At 40.2% G+C, this 19,423-nt stretch overlaps 1 protein-coding gene across 9 annotated transcripts in view; it reads right to left on the bottom strand.

Annotated features, from left to right (window-relative positions):
• Positions 1–19,423, bottom strand: part of Schip1 (schwannomin interacting protein 1) — a 708,363-nt gene that overhangs the window by 17,550 nt on the left and 671,390 nt on the right. For 6 of the 9 annotated variants that reach the window (XM_074073892.1, XM_074073893.1, XM_074073898.1 and 3 more), the window contains one exon: positions 10,256–10,374. In XM_074073892.1, the coding sequence (XP_073929993.1) occupies positions 10,256–10,374 (119 nt within the window). Of the gene's footprint in view, positions 1–10,255; positions 10,375–16,385; positions 16,483–17,097; positions 17,364–19,423 lie in introns of those variants that run through there. The other 3 variants (XM_074073895.1, XM_074073897.1, XM_074073896.1) reach the window with 3 other exon arrangements.

A 19,423-nucleotide genomic window follows, 5' to 3' on the forward strand; every position in this document is an offset into this window, starting at 1 on the left:
GGAAAAACAGCAGGAAATATACCTAAATATTTTTTGAAAGACAACTGGTCAACTTTCAATTTTTCTGAGTATCTTTTGAGTTGTTGTGTGTGGGCATTTAGAATTAAAAAAGGAAAAGGAGAGAAAATGAGAGTTGATGATTAGCTGTGTGCCAGAGAAAAGGTGAGTAGGATTCTTTGTTTGACAGCTGGGAGAGAGGGCTGTGTCTGACTCAGACTCAGACCCAGACCTGTCAAGGCAGGGATGGTGACTCACAGATGAGTCAGGCTGAGCTTTTGTGTTTGGCAGGCTGCTGCGATGGTGGGAGATCCAGTGGGCAGAAAAAAACAGATTTTCTTATAAGCCAACCATTCTGTGAAGGGAAGAGTCCATCCATCTGTTGACATCTCTTCCCAGTCTCAATCCCATTCTCCTCCTGGATCTGCAGTAAATTATAGGTCCTAGAGTAATTGATATAAATTTAACCATTTGTATTTTTAAATAAAGCCTGCTGCTGCCTATTAATTCTGCTCAGCCTGGGGTTTAAGCTTCTATCTGTCCCACTGCTGACGAGGTTCACCCATGCAGGCTAGAGAGAAACACTTGTCCCCTGCGAGGCCTCAAGAGTGCTCCTGTGGCTGGGATGGAAGCAGCAGTGGTCGGATGATCAGCGCCTGTGTGGTTTTGAGGGGTAGGACTAGATGTGGTGAAAAAAGTGTTTGATTTTTTTTTAGTGCTGGGGGATTAATCTGGCATATAATCTGGCATAGTTAATATCAATTGATGATTATAATAAATAATTAATATTTAATAGTAATAATAATCTGGCATATACCATGTACATGCTCTACCACTGTGCTATACCCCCAGCCCTGAGGTGAAATCAAATGATATTACTGTTTTCAACACCGAAGCACTGTTTTACCACTTTTTCTCTTGGCAGTATTGGTGTTTGAATTCAGGACCTAACGCTTTGCCAGGCATGTGCTCTACCACTGAGCTGCACCCTCAGCCCTTGCTTTACTACTTTTTATCATTATGTTTGACAGCATTTTGGGGCTGGCACTTAGGTTTGCTTCCATACTAAGCTTTATCTCAAAAAATCTCTTTTGTTATTTAATTTCTGACCACTGAATTCTAAGTAGTCATTAAAAAGAACGTGGCAGACGTACTAAATTGCACTCTTCTATGAGCACATTTTGTTATCTTTAAAATTGGGATGTATCTCACAGTCGCTGTTCCCCAGGCAGCTGGTGGCATGGCTGTATTACCAACCTGTTAGCCAATGAAGCAGGGAAGAGCTCTGGGAGAGAGGTGGGCTCTGGTTGTTGTCTGTGGTGTCTTCTGACAACGCCACACTTGTGGGACGGGAACAGGGGGCTGGAAGGTGAGGCCCTACCCCTCCTGATGGCACCAGGGAGACATGGTGGGAGAAGAACAGAGACATCTACAACTTGGGGAGAGTGGGCACAAGGAGAGTTGGATTCACCAAATATTTCACCTTTTCTTCTTTTTTATATGAATAAGACATGCACATGATAAATGTACATTTCCAAACAAGCCTAAAAGGATTCTTTCAACTCAAATAAAAATTGTAAGTAGTAATGAGGCATGTGTCACCATTTAATTGGCAGGTTTGTGTGTGTGTGTGTGTGTGTGTGTGTGTGTGTGTGTGTGTGTGTGTGTGTAGCATAAAAAATGGCTATTTATGTTATAGTCAATGGCTCCTGAGAGTAAATAAAAATAATAAAAAGCTATACTGACCAGGCACTCTTGTGTATACTTTGTCTTCCTCACAGTAACCCCATGAAGTAAGCCATTCTACAGATGAGGAAACCGAGGCACAAGTGAAGTCATTAGTAAGGAGCAGAGACAGGATTCCAAGCCAGGCCCCCTGGCTCCAGACCCTGCTCACCCACCACCCACACTGCTTTCCTTCCTAATGAGCTGATCTGGAAAGAGCTCTGGAATATGCTGCTGGGTGCAAGAGCATGGTGGTGAACTTGTCCTCCCAAAGCCAAATCTGGGAACAGTGGTCTCTGATGAGAACCTGGGAGCCTGGAAGAATGGGGACTAAGATGGGAAGACAGGAAGCTTTCAGTGGTGTTTTCATGACACTGTTTGATTTGTTAAAACTGGGCATCCACTGTCAACTTAAAGAAAACAACAACAACAACAAAAAAACCCTACAAATTATAGCCACAGGATCTTTTCTCCCCTTCATAATCTGTTGTAAATGGCAATAGGTAAGAGTTTCTGTGCTCCATTGAAATATCGTCCATGGGCTTCGAATGTGTGCGATCATCTGAATGAGAACAGAAAATTTTACAAGAGTGAATAAGGGGGCTTGTTTACCATGCGTGAGGCATTGGGTTTGATCCCCAACACTAAAAAAAAAAAGATGGCGTCAGGCCTCCAGATGACCTGGTTCTGCCTGCAGTTGGTGAGGCTTTTTTTTTTAGCAGAAAATGCTCTTGCACACTCTAAAGGAGCTCTGTCTGTGTGTGTCCAACACATGTGTGTGACCACTGTCTACAGGGAGCACAAACTATAGTGATGAAGCCATGTTAACTTGTCAATGATGCTCCAATGAAAAATAATCCCTAGAAGCTCTTTTAATTAAACATTCAGCTGTCCACTGGATCCATTTTTAAATATAAAATGTAGCCCTGTGGCCTTTTTTTTCCCCTCCCTGCCTCCCACCCTTTTAAATAGCTCAGGCAAATGAATTCTCATTGGTGATAAAAAAAAAATTCCTAAGACAGGGTACAGCTGGTTATGCCTCCAGCAAGATGTCAACTTCAGCTTGCACAAAATTAATTGCACCTAATTAAACTGGGGTCATTGGCGTTATTGTAAAGTGAGGCTATTTATTAGACAAAGAAAATTTCACAAATACTAATTTGCTTTTCTTTCAGGTCTGTGAAAGAGAAGAATTGCTTGCATAATTAAATTTGTTTTGCCATTTTAATCTTATTACTTTTCAAAAGATCCACTTTAAATCTTACCTCACTTTTGAAATTGTATAATATTTTAGAAGACTAGAAGTAAGCCTAGTATTAAGCAGGGCATAAAAAAAGACAGGTTTTCTATAGAATATCCCATGACTTTGTGTAAAAGCATAAAAAGAGAATTTGTAAGTTACAGTTTACAATGACATCTGCTTGGGACTACTCGTATGAAGAGTTTTCTAAGAAAATTACTAGTACACACACAGGAGATTAATATGAAGGTTTTTTTTTTGTGGTATTGGGGTTTGAACTCTGGGCCTCTCATGCTTGCTAGGCAGGTACTCTACAGCTTGAGCCATTCCACCAGCCATAATATGAAGTTTTAAAGATACATTGTGGTATAAATAGGTTGCTTTTGTATGCACATGTGATTTCAACAAGATGCAACAAAGAGTGGATCTCATTGCTTTGAAAGAGGCCAACCTCTTTCCTCTCCATCATGGGCAGATATGACCACTCCACTTACTTCTTCCAGGAAATTATGCAAAAATTATTACTGTTAGAGACAAAAGGATGATTCACTTTCCTGCAAAATGACACAGGTTGACCTATATTCTATGGCATGTTATAAACACAGATTCCTGGTTGCCCACATTCAAAGTCCTGTGACACCTATTTCTTAAAAGTCTGTCCAGATTCAGTGTCATCTAGCCGGCTGAAAACAACTCCCTAGGCTATGGTGGCCCCTGCTTCTGTCCCTCCTGCTCAAACACAGAAGCACGTGGCAGGGGTCTATTATTGGTCTTGTTTCTGATACTCACCAAAAAACCTATAAGGCCAAGAAAGATACGAGTTTTGATTTGGGCATGTTGGGATGGTTGATAAATAAACAGTAATCATTATTCAAAGCATCTGCTCAAAAGTTCTCTGGGGAGTTCCTGTTTTTCATAATTCTCACAGTGCTGGAAGGAAGGATACAGCCATCCCAGGTCACACCATCCCACTGCATACTTTATGAAGAAGATTGTGTTAGGTTGTGTTTATATTTACATATGAAAATAAGATCTATCTTGGCATAAGCAAGGAATTTGCTGTGAGAATCACACTCATTTTATGTTTGTGGTTTCTCTGAGAAAAGGAGAAGGGAGGGAGAGGTGTTGAAAGTTTTCTCCACAATGTCAGATCAGGTTGAAATGTTTGAAAAACGAAAGATTTCCTGCATGTCTATTACTAATGACTATTCTGTCTCTTAGCAGCCAGGACAGCTCCTAGTCCCTAATAACACTAAGCTATATAAACTAGAATCTGATACAAGGCTGAATGATAGTTTATCCAGTCAATAAAAAAATTATGGGAAAATTATACTAGTAATAAAACCCAGGTGTGGTAATGCACAACTGCCAATTCTAGCACTCGGAAGACTGAGGTAAGAGGATCACGAGTTTGAGGCCAGCCTGGGCTATACAGGGAGACCCCGTCTCGAAAAAAGAGGTATCATTAAAGAACATAACTATACCTAGTATTTCTTGGAAAACATCTTTCAAAAAATAGGTAATTCATTTCCTTATTTCCCCTTAGGCTTGTAAAATCTTTTTACTATAACAATTTCAAAAAGAAAAAAGTGACAAAGATTATGCAGTCTCAGTTTGAGAAGGCTGATTGTGTGTGGATTAGTGAATTCTGAAGAAAAAATGACACTTTCTGTATTTGCCACATTTCAGTATAAGTCTAATTTAATTAGTCAAGTTGTGAAGCAATATCAGACATTTTTTTCTGCAGTATTAGGCATGAAATGTACTTATGGGATTACTATAAGCCTAGCTTACATTTAACAGCTTGTCACTCTTTTAAAAAGTGCTTTAGGAGATAGCACCACTTAGAAAAATCCAGCAAGGCTGAAACCCAGTGGACAACTGAAGAGAACTTAAACCTATAGGTATCAGTCTTAAACTTAAGCATCAGTCTTTCAGGGTCCCACATCCCTTCATAATTTCTCACACACTGACTATGAGGGCAATTTTTTTTTATGGTAAATGCACATCTTTAAAAAATAATAAACAGAATTCCATTCATTTTCTAAAAATCACACTCACTTCAGTAGGCTTCACCTTAAAAAGTAAGCCCAACACTTCAGAGTCTGTTACTTGGTCAATTAATTTTAAGCCCACAGCTTCATTTCAAATTGAGTATTGAGCTCTTTAGAGTAGCAAATCATGTAAAGCTTACTTAGCTTGGATTATTTAACTAACTCTACATATGTGCTCTGGTGCTTTTTGGAGGACCATATTGGTGAACTCAACATACTAATATCCCTGAATTACTTTCACAAATAAGAGGTATGGTATCTCCAACTCAGTGAAGAGTTTCAGTGACTGTAATTCATTGGAAAAAAATTCTGACAGGGATAGATAAATATGGGTTATACAATAGCAACTGTACACTCCTAAAAGCTTTTATTCCTAATTATTACTAATGGGGGGAACAACAGTCTTTGCAGATTTCAATTTACAAAGATGAAGTGATATGTCATCTCATTATTAACCATCATCCTGCTGGGGGGGGGTCACGGTGTTCTCACAGAAGATGAGCTCATCCCAGAATGTGGAGAAGAAAACATCTGAAAGAACAGGATATAAATAATCTTCCTTATGGCGAGTCAACAAATGTAGCTTGTTAAGAGCTACCGTGAAATACATATGTGTTCAGATATCTGTGTCTCCAAAGAGGGTAGATGACTCAGTGATTTTCATGTTTTGCTCTACTGGAAACTTCAAGTGGGTTTGGGGGACTTTTAGGAAGGGGATGGAGACAGGCACCAAAAGGAAGGTGTGGGAAAGGATAGTGAGGGGAAGACAGAAAGAAGGCATTTCTGAGTAGGAGTGTTCCATGTATCCCAATCACTCTCCTTCAATCCTCTGCTTTGTTTTACCTATGGTGTTTATGCATGGGATTTTATTTGAGAAGGTATTTCATGAAAACCTTCCTAACACTTAATTGTAGCATACTGAACACAGATAACTACTCTCTCTTCTGAAATCCTACTAAAGTAATACTAAAGGAAGAAAGGCATGGACAAGAAAAGAGAAAAAAGAAACAACAGCCCACAAGAAAGCTTGGAAAAAAGGGAAGACAAATGCAGATATCTGAGAGGTATTTGACTTAACCACCTGGCTGGTAGAGGAAGCACATGTATTTGCCCTGCAGAATCCTGGGACTGTTCAGGTACACCTGAAGGCCAGGGAGTGGGGCAGGACTGAACACAAAGAAAGACGGAACACCTGAAAGGACCATCTAGACCAGCTATCTGCCTTGCCCACCTGCGGACTGACGGCATCAGGAAGTATACTGTGGAATCAGAGGGGCTCTGGACTGGGCCACCAAGGAACAACTGAGGAGTCAATGAGTTGCCTTACTGAATTCAAGAAAATTAAGTGAAATTTTACATGCCAAACTTCTGACCCTTCCCCTTCTTATAACCCCCTCAAGAGGAGGTTGCAGGGTTCTTCTCTGATGCAACTCATTGTCCAAGAGATAAGACTTTTAGATACTTTAAGTTGGAAGTTTTCCAATGAAAAAGTTGTGGGGCCATGTGACCATTCACATGCAGCTCACGTGTGTACCACGTAGATCTGAAGTGAAGATCAACATTCATTTGTTAAATCAGTATTTAGTGACTGTGTATTAGACTATTTCAGACAATAGCTATGGTAGTGAACAAAATAAGACATATTGCTCCCCTGTAATCACAGATTAAAGTACATTTAATACAATGTTGGGTAGTGGAAAACAAGTCAGGGTAAGAAGATAAGCAGGCCAAGAGAGAGTACAATGGGTTGATGGTTGTTTAATTTTAACACAGTGGTCAGGGAAAGTCTCTCAGGGAGATGATGCATGTTGAAAATCCTGAATCACAGTTAAAATAGCTTTTATTGTTTCACACTTAGTTATGACAGGACAGAATGCAAAATAAAAGATAGACTCAGACAATAAAATCATAGACAATGTAGAAAGCTGAAAATATTTGTACATACTATCATTGTTTAAAAATCCTAAAGACTCTTGTGGAATCTACTGATAATTATACTAGAAATATTAAGGGAATAGAGAAATAAAAGTAGCAATAATAGTGACCAGATATAAGACTAATGTGCAATGTAAGTTGCATTTCTGATCACCAGTAGCAAGAAATAAAAAAGCTTTCTCAGAAAGAATTTAAGATATCAGAATATCAAGTGCCTATAAATAAATATATTAAAAACATGTGAAATCTCTAAATGGAAATTGGAAAATTTTATTAAAATATTTGACATGATCTTAATAAACAGAGAGAGACCATGTTCATGGATAAGAAGACTTACTATTGTAAGAATGTAATTCTTCCTAAATTGATCAATAGACTCAATGTGATTCTAGTAAAAAAATTGCAAGAAAGTATTTTGCTGAACTTGATTTGATGATTTAAGATTTATATGGAGAAATAAAATAGCAAGGTATTTTCTCTTTGCACTGAAGAAAAAGAGTAAGGAGAGACTTGCTTGTCCAGATATCAGGACTAATTTTGGAGCTACAGTAATTAATATTTACAGTTTTGGAGCAAAGGTAGAAACAATAACAAAAACCCAGAATGTATTTCCATTAATGGATAGCATTATCAGTAGTAGTCTATCAGATCAGTGAGTAAAAGAGGGATTTTTTTGTAAATATAATAAAAAATGGTTATCTATAGAGAAAAAGAAAAAAATAGACTTCTATACTATATAAAAAATGCTATTTCTATTTATTATAGACTTTTAAAAACCAATAGTTTCAACTCTTGGTAGGAAATCTAGTGAGTATCTATTGGACCTTGAAAAAGAGGAAGACTTCTATAAGATTACAAGCCAGCATTGAACTAGAAAAGCTTGATAAAATTAACCACATCAAAATCCAGACCCATGATTATAAAACACACATTAAGGAAGTGTAAAACAAGTTACAACCTGGTAAAAGATATTTGAAGTACATATACTTTATTAAGATTAGTATCATGACTAAAGAACTTCGATAAATCAATAGGAAAAGCACAAAGAATATAACAAACATTTGGACCTAAGACCCAAAGAGACATTTCACAGTAGACAAAACAAAAAGAGCTAATAAGCACAGTGAAATACCACTTGATACCTATTTGGTTAACAAACAATTAAAAGCAATTGGCAATACCATGTGCTTAGAAAGGACATGGGTCCACAGGATCTATTGCTGATAGGAGGGTAACTCATTGCCGCCATCTCGAAAAACACTTGGCACTATCTCGTAAGTGTGAACATTCACGTATTTTCCTAGTAAGCCCATTCCTACGTGTACATCAAAGAGAAACTCTTGCATGTGTACAGCAGGAGACATGCACAAGGATGTTTATAAACAGCATTGTTTTCAAGAGCAAAGACTTCAAAACAGCCCAATGCTCATCGTCAGAAAAGTGACCAAATACACTAGTATATTCCACATAGTAGGATATAATGTAGTCAAAACCATGGACTAGCAAAAGGAAAAAATGGAGACAGTTCTAATTTCATGACAAACAATAAATTTCTCAAGTAACCATTGTTTTCTACATTATTCAGTAAGAATAGCATATGATCCAATAATGTAAACATTACATAGTTATGTGAGCTTAAATCATGATGGTACTATGAAGGAAGAAAGGGAGGTGGGGAATACGTATGTTTGTGAGGGGGCTGTAGAAGAGATAAATCTCAGTTTCCTACAGTAGCTACTCAATAGGTGGCTACTTAAAATAAAAACTAAGATGGTAAGCATTTTATTTAGAGACATGTAGGCAAATATCAGAAGGAGTCAAGGAGTTAGAAGTTACTGCTTGTGGAGAGTGGGATACACATACACAAAAACAATAGCCTCCTGTCTGCACCAGATGGACAAACATTGCTGAACAGACAGGTGGGTTTCTAGATGAAGACATTTTGGCACTTTGGGGAATAGCAGAGAGCAGTACCAGAGACCTATAAGACCATACACGACAGTCCAGTCCTCTCATGTCACAAAAAATGACAAAAATGAGGAGTGGTAAAACTAAGTATATTGTTAAAGTCTCAAGATGTGAAGCAGATTAGGACAAATCTGTGGGTTTCCAGGTCCCAAGGTCAGATTGCTTTCTGCCACATCCCGCTGGGAGGGGACAGAGTTTCTCTCAAGGCCAGGAGGAAGACTGACCTTGAGGGTCCTCCTGAATGACAAGTGGGAACAGCATGGGAATGTTGTGAGACAGAGGCAGACCCAGCTAAGGAGTTGATGCTTCAACATGGTATGAGCAGTGCTAAGAGAGCTCTCTTGTCGTGATGCACTAACCCACCCATGTGCCTTGACAATATGCATCTATGTGAGTGTGTGTCTGCTTTCTGATTTAGATGAATCTCTAAGGATCCAACAGGGGTTAGTGAAGTGAGGCCTGGTTCTGGGCTTCACACTAGAGACACTGTAAAAATTTGTTGATTGAATGAATTTAAAAATAGTATTATTTGTCTCTAACATCTGGCTTAACATGGAATATATGCAGAACTTACACAGGGTATATTTGCTTTTAGCTCAAAAAAAGTCAGAGATAACAGACACTGGGGGATGGAAGGGACCATCTCCTACCATCTTCATAAAAACAATATGTACTTTCATCACTTGGAATACCTGTATTTACAATACTTTTATAAATTAATCAAAGAAACCTAAGCACATTAAAGGCTGAGAATCTCTGGTCTATAGCCTGATTTCTAGGTAAAATTATAATTTTAATTGAAATTTAAAACTATGCAAATTACCAATAATAAATAAATTATGATAAATGAGCAAAAATATTCTTAAATGAATTAAGACAAAGAAAAACTACCTGGAGGAGAGGCTAAGTACAGTAATAAACATTAAATGATCAATGTATTTCTCAGTTACTGGTATTTATTGCAATCAAATGTATCGGATGAGTCTGGGTGCTTTGGGACTACTTAATGGGAAATCTGGTGGTCTGCCACACGTATAAAGCATCAGCCAGCTTGCCTAGGAGTGTGGCTTGCTTCTCCTATCAGTCTGCAGAATCAGTATTATGTCTAAAGAAAAATGAAAAATAAAAACCTGACCTCAACTACCTTGGCAATTAGCCACACACATACACACAAAACCAGCAATAAAACAACAAGCTAGTAAGAAAGAGTCTGTCTAAAACAGACCCTTTTTTTATGGGAAAAAAAAACAATTTGAGGATTTAAAGGCCATCTTTCATTAGATACACAGACAAATCCATTAGGTATGTACAGAAAACCAACTCGAAAGACACTCACCGGGAGGAGAGACTGGGCTTCCCACTTTTGCTACAGCTGGTGTAAATTCCTGGACCATCATCAAAGAAGCTTCCAAGTGCCAACTTCTGTCTGATAGACTCTCTCTCATTTTTCTGTGCCTACAATTTCAAGAAAAAAAAATGCTGATAAGCAGGCAGATATGTCACCATAGGCAGCCTACCATGCCTGGTTTCTTGGAATGTAACATTAGATCAAAAATAAATAAATGGGGGCAGGCCACAGCATTTGAGTTACAAAAGCTGAAATTAAACCAGTCTCTTCTTTCTCCAGTTTCAGTTCTTCAGAGCCCTTTCTGATCTGCAGCCTAGGCAATCATCGTGGTGGTGCGAAATGCTCTTCACCAGGATAGGATTACATTATTTGGAACTGTAATCTTTTTTCTTACCTGCTAGATATGGCAGGGCAAAGTTGTGGAGGGCCCATACTTTCTTCTAAGCCCCGAATGTGGCTTTTCCCCAGGTCTAGCCTCTCTCTTCCTTACATGTCCCTCTAGTACACATCCTCTAAGGCAGGAACATTAACTCATTGGACCACACGCACACAGCACAAGAACACCACCAGGCCTGCCTGCATCCAGCTTCAGCCTTGCTGGGGACTCGTTTCTATTCAGGAGTTAAGCCTCCTCTCACCAGGTTTAGAATGTGAAAGCCCCTGAAAATAATGTCTGCGATAGCTGGAGAACTGTCTCGTGTTTGGAAAAGAAGTCAGCTCAGCATGCACAGGAAAACGACTTGGTGAACTAGACTACTGTGATCATTTGCATATGTTTATAATACTCAGCTTCCCATTAAAGACCCTACAACAAACTCACCCTGCTGAACTTTTAAACCCTTTAAGCAACAGGGAAGAAGATTAGAAATGATTTCCTTACTTAAAAAGAAAACCACTACAAAAATACAAAAACAATGAGTTGGAAATCCTGGGCTGAGAACAGAGTTTGGCTTCTGTTTTGTGGGATGATAAGGTTATGAAACATACCATCTGTGTCTGAGCAGGGAGTTAAGAATATGTCAGTAAATCACATTCTAAAACCCAGGTCATGTGACTGGGTGTGGCTACGGAAGGTGTTGCCTGGACTCTGCCAGTGGGAGGCTCTGGAGCCACATCTGTGCATCACTGTGTCAGAAAGAGGGAAGGCACAACTTGTTGGAAGGGCAGGCTGAAAAGTGACTCACTTCATCCCCAACTGAATGGCAGTATACAGTAGGTTGGGCTGTTCTGTCTCATGATAGTTATCAGTCACATGCAGCTATTTGCATTTAAATCCAATAATTAATTAGTTAATTAAAAATTCAGTTCTTCAGTCAAGCTGGCCTCATTTCAAGAGCTCAGTAGTCACTGGGATTATTTGATATCATTTGACAGCACAGAATTAAAACATATGACAGCATGTACAGCTTGGGACAGTGGTTCCCAAGTTCCAGCCTTACAGGTTACACGTGTTTTAGAAATATACATTCCTAGGCTCTACCTACAGATACCTAGTTTCTGTAGGTTTGACAACTTCTAGTTCAAAGAAAGCTTGCTGCTACTCTCATTTTCTCCAACACTTTTAAATCCTGGAACACCATAAGCATTCTTTCAACTTTCACCTTTAGCAATGATCGAGATTGAGAGAGCCCCTTCCCTATTTGGGAATGTACCAGTGGAAATGTGTGTGTGTGTGTGCGTGTGTATAAAAATACAGCCACAATGTGAACGACTGCTTTTATACCAATTTTTTTATAGATATGATTCTGATTGCATTTTTGCTGAGCTACTACAGCACTGAGCCCCAAGAAAGGAACCACAATGTTACAAAGGGAAGCAAGAATGCTTTCATTTGGCTAACCACTTACAACTACACTGCTGGGGAGCTTCATCAAAGCAAACCACCCTTCCAAACACGCAGGGCTAGTAGCACTTGTGAGAGTCCAGCCCAAACAGAAACACATCTCTTGACATCTTTATTTAACAAGAATTCATTTCAACCGTCAGAGAATTTACTTCTTAATCTACGTAACAGTCGAAAGAGATTATCACCCCAGGTCTTCAACAGTCAGAAAACTGAGTAGAACTGAATATCCAAATATAAAATCAGGAGAAAATCGGTGTTAGTGATTAATGTTCAATGACTTGCTGGTCTAACATGAGCCTGGGTCTGAAAGGGACTTTGTTTAAAGATGACAAATATCCTGGCTGTAACTGTGGGACTATACCCTAGATTCCTTCTCTCTCTTTCCTGGTATATTTGTGGCACTCGAGCTACAGATAATGAGCAGGAGCTGATATACTACTATTTACTTTAAGTACAATTTTTATACCTAAATACCTCATTAGCAATTTAAAGAAGATGGTTTTATATGAGACTCCCTTTTCCTCTTTCTCCAGATCCTAATTTTAAAAAAATCAAGTATAAAGAATATAAACGTCCCTTATAATCCACTACTTAGAGATTACTGCTAGCATTTTGGTGTATTTCTTCCTCTTCTTTTTATCTTATGTGTGCATTTTTTTCAGTTTATGAAGGCAAGAACATACTGCTTATTATATTTTGAGAATTTCCCTTGTATCACTTCATATTCTTTAAAGACACACATTTTAATCACTGTCTATCATTCCATCCTATGGAGTTTCCCTCTATAGTTAGCCATTTGGGTTGTGTTAAATTAAAAATAACATCTTTACATAAATCCCTGCCCACATGTCTGATGATTTCCTAGGGATAAGTTCCTGGAAGTGGAATTGCCAGATCAGCTGCGTGTGAACATTTGTTGAGGCTCTTGACACATTTTGTCGCGTAGCCCTAGAGAAAAGCTGTTCCAGTTCACATGCCCACCAGCAATGTAAAGTGGCTGCCTTCTCTACATGCTGGCTAACATAGCACATTTGCACTTGAAAAAAATGTGGTTGTCTTTAATTTGATAGGCACAAAGTAGTAGTCTTTATTTCAATTTCTTTGATTTATCAGTGGGAGCAGATATTTTAAGTGATTTTTATTACTGTATCTTCTTCCCTCTAAATTACTTATTTCTCCTTTGCTTATTTTCCACAAAGATCCAAAAGTTAAAATTATCCTTTTGACTTTTAACTGTGTTTTGTGGTTAAGTCAATAGCTTGCTTCCTCTATCATATTGCTGATGGCTTTTGTGCTTGGAAGGTTCTTCTCAGTCTAGAGGTAAAGGATCTCACTTGATGTTGGAGGATTAAATAAGAGAATTTATGTAACATACTTAGCATGTAAGTTACATGCTAATGTAATGTAAGTCTTCTATAAATGGAGAGTCTTTCACTAATTTCTGCTTTGAAGATGAGGAATCTGAAGGTGATGAAAGGTTACCTTACTGTCAGGTAGAAGAGGTAGGGTTCAAGTCCAATGCTTTCTGATTCCAGAAAGAATTGGAAAGGATTTCTGCTCTTCTACATCAAAGAGTAAGTTATTCAGGCTAATAAGAGTGGTGGACACCATGTTGGAGATAAATGTGAGACTAAAAATTTATAGACTTACTTCTTCCCTAAGATCGGCCTGAAACTTTCTCAGACAAGGACAAGGACAAGCATTATTTACCATGAAGTATCACAACAGGAAATATTCACAAGGATCTTCCCTTCAGAGCCACTCTTCCCATCACCACTGCTCAATCTTCCTTTTGGAACAAATGTGATTCCTAATGTTTCAAGTAACTATGACTCAGGTGACAGGTAAAATATAGGTTCTTCTGTAAAAACTCAACAATTGGAACCTAATGTCCTTTTGGTTGCTGATGAGAGAAAGAGAGAGAGAGAGAGAGAGAGAGAGAGAGAGAGAGAGAGAGAAAGAAAGAGAGAGAGAGAGAGAGAAAGAGAGAGAGAGAGAGAGAGAGAGAGAGAGAGAGAGAGAAATTCAGAGAGAGAGAGAGAGAGAGAGAGAGAGAGAGTGTGTTTTCAAAAACCTTCTGTTCTCTAAAGAATTATGCCTGCAGGGCAGTTATATCTTCCAATCTCCAGTGTCCAGAGACGCTCCATGAGCAAGAGGTAGACATACAGGGAAAGGCAGAGCTGACTCCACAAGACACTGTTTGGATGCACATACGGACACTGGAGTCATGTCCACTTCTAAAACAGCCTTGGGAATCACCCTCATAAAACAAAATTAAAACATCTAAAACTGATGTTTCTGCTAGCAGAAAGCCAAAGGGCAAGTGAGGAATAGTGGGTCGTCACCATGAGACAGAAAAGCTATTTAAGACCAACACGACAGTGAAAATGTGCTTAGAAATTAACCCTCATTCAGCCCCAGGCAGCTCTGTCCTCACCTGTCACTGAATTCCTTACTGCCACCCCCTGTGGCTGAGTAGATAAGGTTCACAATGACTTTCAAGGGCACCACAAAAGCTATGATTTCAGAGCATAGACCACAGAACAGTTGTAGACCCTAAACACAATGCTCAACTTTTCCCGGAGTGCCACCATTCTGCAATTTCCCCAAACTTGCTATGAAGAGTGGGGTGTTCAGTAAAGGAAATAAAAAGCAAAATATTCTCCCTGGGTAGATGTTGTCCCTCTCCAAGTCCAGTCTGTCCCCAAGTCCTTTCTGTCCATGCTATTTTCAGAACCCAGAATGGGTGTCCGTCCCTCACACACATTTATCACTCTGGCATCCCTTCCTCTGGTTCTGCCTTCTTGCCTCCAGCCCACTTCATCTTGCTGCCAGCATCATGGTGTCTCTGAAGCAGGGACCACCTAGCTTTTATGTGAATTATGAAATGTACAAGGGAGGGAGGGGTATTTTCTCCATTTCCAAAGTTCATTTGACACATGATGTTTTCAGAAACACACACTGGGAAATTACACTCTAAACCTAAGCTTAAAGGCCTTGGTGCTCAGGACCAAGAGCAGCGGAATCCTTCCGACTTTCTAGCCGTCCTGAAAGGGCTATCTATGTTGGGTGAACCTGCTTTCTGCCTTCAGTATTCAATCCACTACGTGCTCCTGCAGATACCACTTTGAGCACTCTCTTTTTTGCACTGCTAAATTGTTACCCAGTTCAGTGCTTCTCAGAGGCTGTAGGCGAGTCACCGTGGAATCTGGTCAGGGTACAGACTCTGCTGCAGAGGCAGGCCTGAGCTGCATTTCCGACAAGCTAGGGGAGGTGTCAAGAAGTCTAACAGGCCTTGGCTGCCTTTCCCCATCTTCTACACTGGTGTTACAGACCTGAGGAACTGCTTGTTAATGCAAGGGCACATGCACAAGTTCCACATCCACGGATTCAACCAAAGGTGCATTGAAAAGACTCACAAAACACTGCATCTCAATTGATCAGGTAGACTTTCCCCCTTGCCATTATTCCCTGAACAAAACTCACAGCAACAGTTTACACAGCAACTACATTGTTCCAAGTACTGCAGGTAAAGATGTTAAAATATCTAAAGGGATGTGTGTAGGTTCTACACAAAAGTTACACCACTTTATTTAAAAGGCTTCAATCTCCCCAGGTTTTGTTATCTGTGGGGGGTCCTGGAACCCAAGTCCCATGGACACCAAGGGATGCCTATACTTTTCACCAATGGTATCAAGAAAAACGATGTGCCATTGAGGAAAAATATCCTGAGGACCATGGGCTGCAACAGACCAGAAGCGGATGAATATACTGGTTCCCATGGCCCAGAACGTACACACACACACACACACACACACACACACACACACAGGGGGAGGGAGAGAGAGAGAGAGAGAGAGAGAGAGAGAGAGAGAGAGAGAGAGAGAGAGAGAGAGAGAGAGACCCTCTCTGACGCATGTTTCGTTAAATTGGTAGTATCAAATGAGATTGTGTGTGACCATCACTTGGAGGACTTGTAAAAGCGCAGGCTACTTTTCTGTGTCTGAAGGTGTGGGCTGGAGCCAAGAGTATGCATTTCTAACAAGCTCCCAGCTGCTGACGATTCTGCTGGCTCATGCACAGGGCTGATTCTTCTTTTTCTGAGCACACATCTGCTCCATGTGGCATGCCCAGCCTCTGGAGCCAGGTGGATTGCATTTGCAGCAGTCTGGCCTCTGCCAGGATGCCTGTTTTGAAGCAATTAATGGTCCCCTTGCTCAGTGCAATCTATTGCCTAGCAATATCTGGCATCATCACCACTGCAACACTCACCAGGGGATGCAGCCAGGAATCTGGAGGTCTCTGAGGAAAAGTACTCTTCCTGTAGAAACCGTGGTCACTCTTGTTTCTTTCCTCTGCTAGGAAGCAGCTGTATTTTAACAATTACATGCAACATTCTAGTGTGGGGGAATCTGAGGCTTTTAAACATTAGCAACCAGAAATAAGAGCATTTATATGTTCACTAGGGAAATTTTATTCATTTTCTTTCAAATAAAAAAAGCAAAAAGAAAGCCCAAATACTGACACCTTCTAATGATTTTCTTGCTGAGATAAACCAGGGATCTGTCACAAGATAGAATATGAAAACAGCATTCCAGGAGAACATAAATGCTTTTCAAAGTCAAGTACATAAACACTTGTGCCATTCGGGTTATTTCAAGATCTTGCATCTTATTTTATCCCCAGGGAAGTACTTTTTAAATTAGTAGTGGAAATAATAGTTAAATGACATAGTATCTTTCCATTATATCACTGAATGGATATTAAGTGTGAACACTTTCTTTTCATTTTGTATTTCTGACATTTTCCATTGTAGATACTTGCACTACATATTCCACAATGGTCATGATAAGCTACCAAATGCAGGTTTCCTGAAATGTCATTGAAATTCCAGACCAGTACTCACGAGAGTTGGCCTTGGATACCTAAAGTCTGTGAGGGACACCAAAGGGGAAGGACAGACGCTGTGGCTCATCTGTTTTACCTGAGAATGCTGTCATCCAAAGTACTGGGATGCCAGAGAGGATGGAGGTGTTGGTTTACATTTGTGGATCTGTGAGGATGGTTTTGAACAGTGTGACGATATTCCCTTCTTTTCATGCTACAAGAAGGCAATCGAAACAGAAGCAGGCAAGGGCTGGTGGAGTGGCTCAATTGGCACAGCAGGCTCTGAGTCCAAACCCTAGTACCACCCACAAAAAAAGTGAATAAACAGAAGCAGGCAAATGGAAAGTGCTGCTGTGCAGAAACATTCTAATTATTAAAGGGTAGAGCAAAGGTACTGAACAAACACTTAGGGTCAAAGTTCAGTAGCTTCTTAGAATGGGAACTTTGGCGAAGGTAGAGGAAGGAATCCACAGTGTACTCCACAAGGATGACCATTGTAGCAGAAGTGTTTCAGCATCAAATCCTAAAAGGATGAAAACAAAATGGTTTTCCTGTTTTATGGACAGTATATCCGAAACACACACTGCTAGGAGCATCCTGATCTCACTTCTAGTTCTCAAGTGACTGCCTGTGGAGACTACTTTTTAACACAGGACAGTGTTATCTGGCAGCTCTATTTTTAACAGGTGCCATTTTAGAAGCCTGTAAACCCATCACAGTCATTCAGTATCACTGTCAGGAACACAACGGCCCAAAGCACTTACTGCATGGTTACAAAACAGCCTTAATCAACTGCCAGGAAGCTGGTGTCCTTAAGCCATGTCAGGGTGGACTTAGGATCTGGGAGAGCTGGTCACAGACGTGTGACCAGAAAACAGGCAGGGTAGTGTGGGAGCTGGGGGCAGGGACTCAGGATTGAGAAGACCCTAGGTGATGTCTTGACTCTGACACTAGGGCAAATTACTGAAACTCTTTGAGCCCTAGTTTCTTCTTGGGGGAGATGGGATAATAATATCTATCTTTTAGGTTGCTTTAGTGATTGAATAAAATATTATATAGAAAGTGCTTGGAAAGTATCTAGTACACAGAGAGGACTTACTGAATGGCAGCTGGTATAACATTAAAAGCAAGGAGTAGATAAGGCAGGTAATGTGAAGAGTGAAAGAGAGGAGAGAGAGAGAGAGAGAGAGAGAGAGAGAGAGAGAGAGAGAGAGAGAGAGAGAGAGAAAAGAACCAGAAATACCTGGAACAGGAAAACCATAAAAACAGAAAGTAAATTGATGGTTGTTGGAGGCTAACAGAAGGGAGGATGTGGAGTGACTGACAGTGGGTACAGAGGTTTTTTTTGAGGTGATGAAATGTTCTGGAATTAGATGGTAGTTTGCATAAGCTTGTGAATACACTAAACACCACCAGAAGATGGGCTTCCTTTCTTCTTTCTTCTTCTTCTTCTTCACTCTTCATTCTTCTTCTTCTTCGTCCTTCTCCTCCTCCTCTTCTTCTTCTTCCTCCTATTCTTCCTTCTCTTCCTCCTCCTCCTCCTCATTCTTCTTCTTACTCTTTCTTCTTCCTTCTCCTCCTCCTCTTCTTCTTCCTCCTCATCCTTCTTCTTCTTCCTTCTCCTCCTCCTCTACTTCTTCTTCCTCCTCTTCCTCTTCTTCCTCCTCCTCCTCCTCCTCATTCTTCTTCTTATTCTTTCTTCTTCTTCTTCCTTCTCCTCCTCGTCTTCCTCCTCATCATCCTTCTTCTTCCTCTTCTTCCTCCTCCTCCTCCTCCTTTTTCGTCTTCCTCCTCCTCTCCTTCTTCCTCCTTCTCGTCCTTCTTCTTCTTCTTCTTCCTCCTCCTTCTTCCCTTCCCCCTCCTCCTCCTCCTTTCTCTTCTTCCCCTCCTTCTTTGTTGTTTTTTTTTTTTTGAGATGGGGTCTTGCTATGTAGCCCATGCTGGTCTTGAACTTAGGATCCTCCTGCCTCAGTCTCCCAAGTGCTGGGATTACTGACATGTATCACCATGGCTGGCTAATGGGTATACTTGAAAATGATGACTCATGTATCAGAATTATAGCTCAGTTTTTAAAAGTCAACCACATACACAAAAATGAGAGCTGAAAGCCTAAGAAAACTAATGAGAAGGCAAAGTGGGCTCAGTGGAGAAGCTGAGGAGGGTGCCCATGACATGGAAAGGGGTGTGTGTGTGTGTGTGTGTGTGTGTACATGTGTAGGTGTGACTGGAGGAAAAGAATAAATTTCACCGCCTACTTGGTATTTAACCGGGAAACCTAGTTACCTGAAAACACCATCCCCGACCATGCTAATGGTGGCCAACTGAGGTGTGGCAAAGTGTGGCAATAAGATGGAAAGATCCCTGAACCACGAGCCCAGAGGTTTCCTATACGTATAGCTAAGAGGACCAGCCAACCCCTCCCT

Source organism: Castor canadensis, chromosome 5 (assembly GCF_047511655.1).
Source record: "Castor canadensis chromosome 5, mCasCan1.hap1v2, whole genome shotgun sequence".
NCBI classification, from domain to species: Eukaryota; Metazoa; Chordata; class Mammalia; order Rodentia; family Castoridae; genus Castor; species Castor canadensis.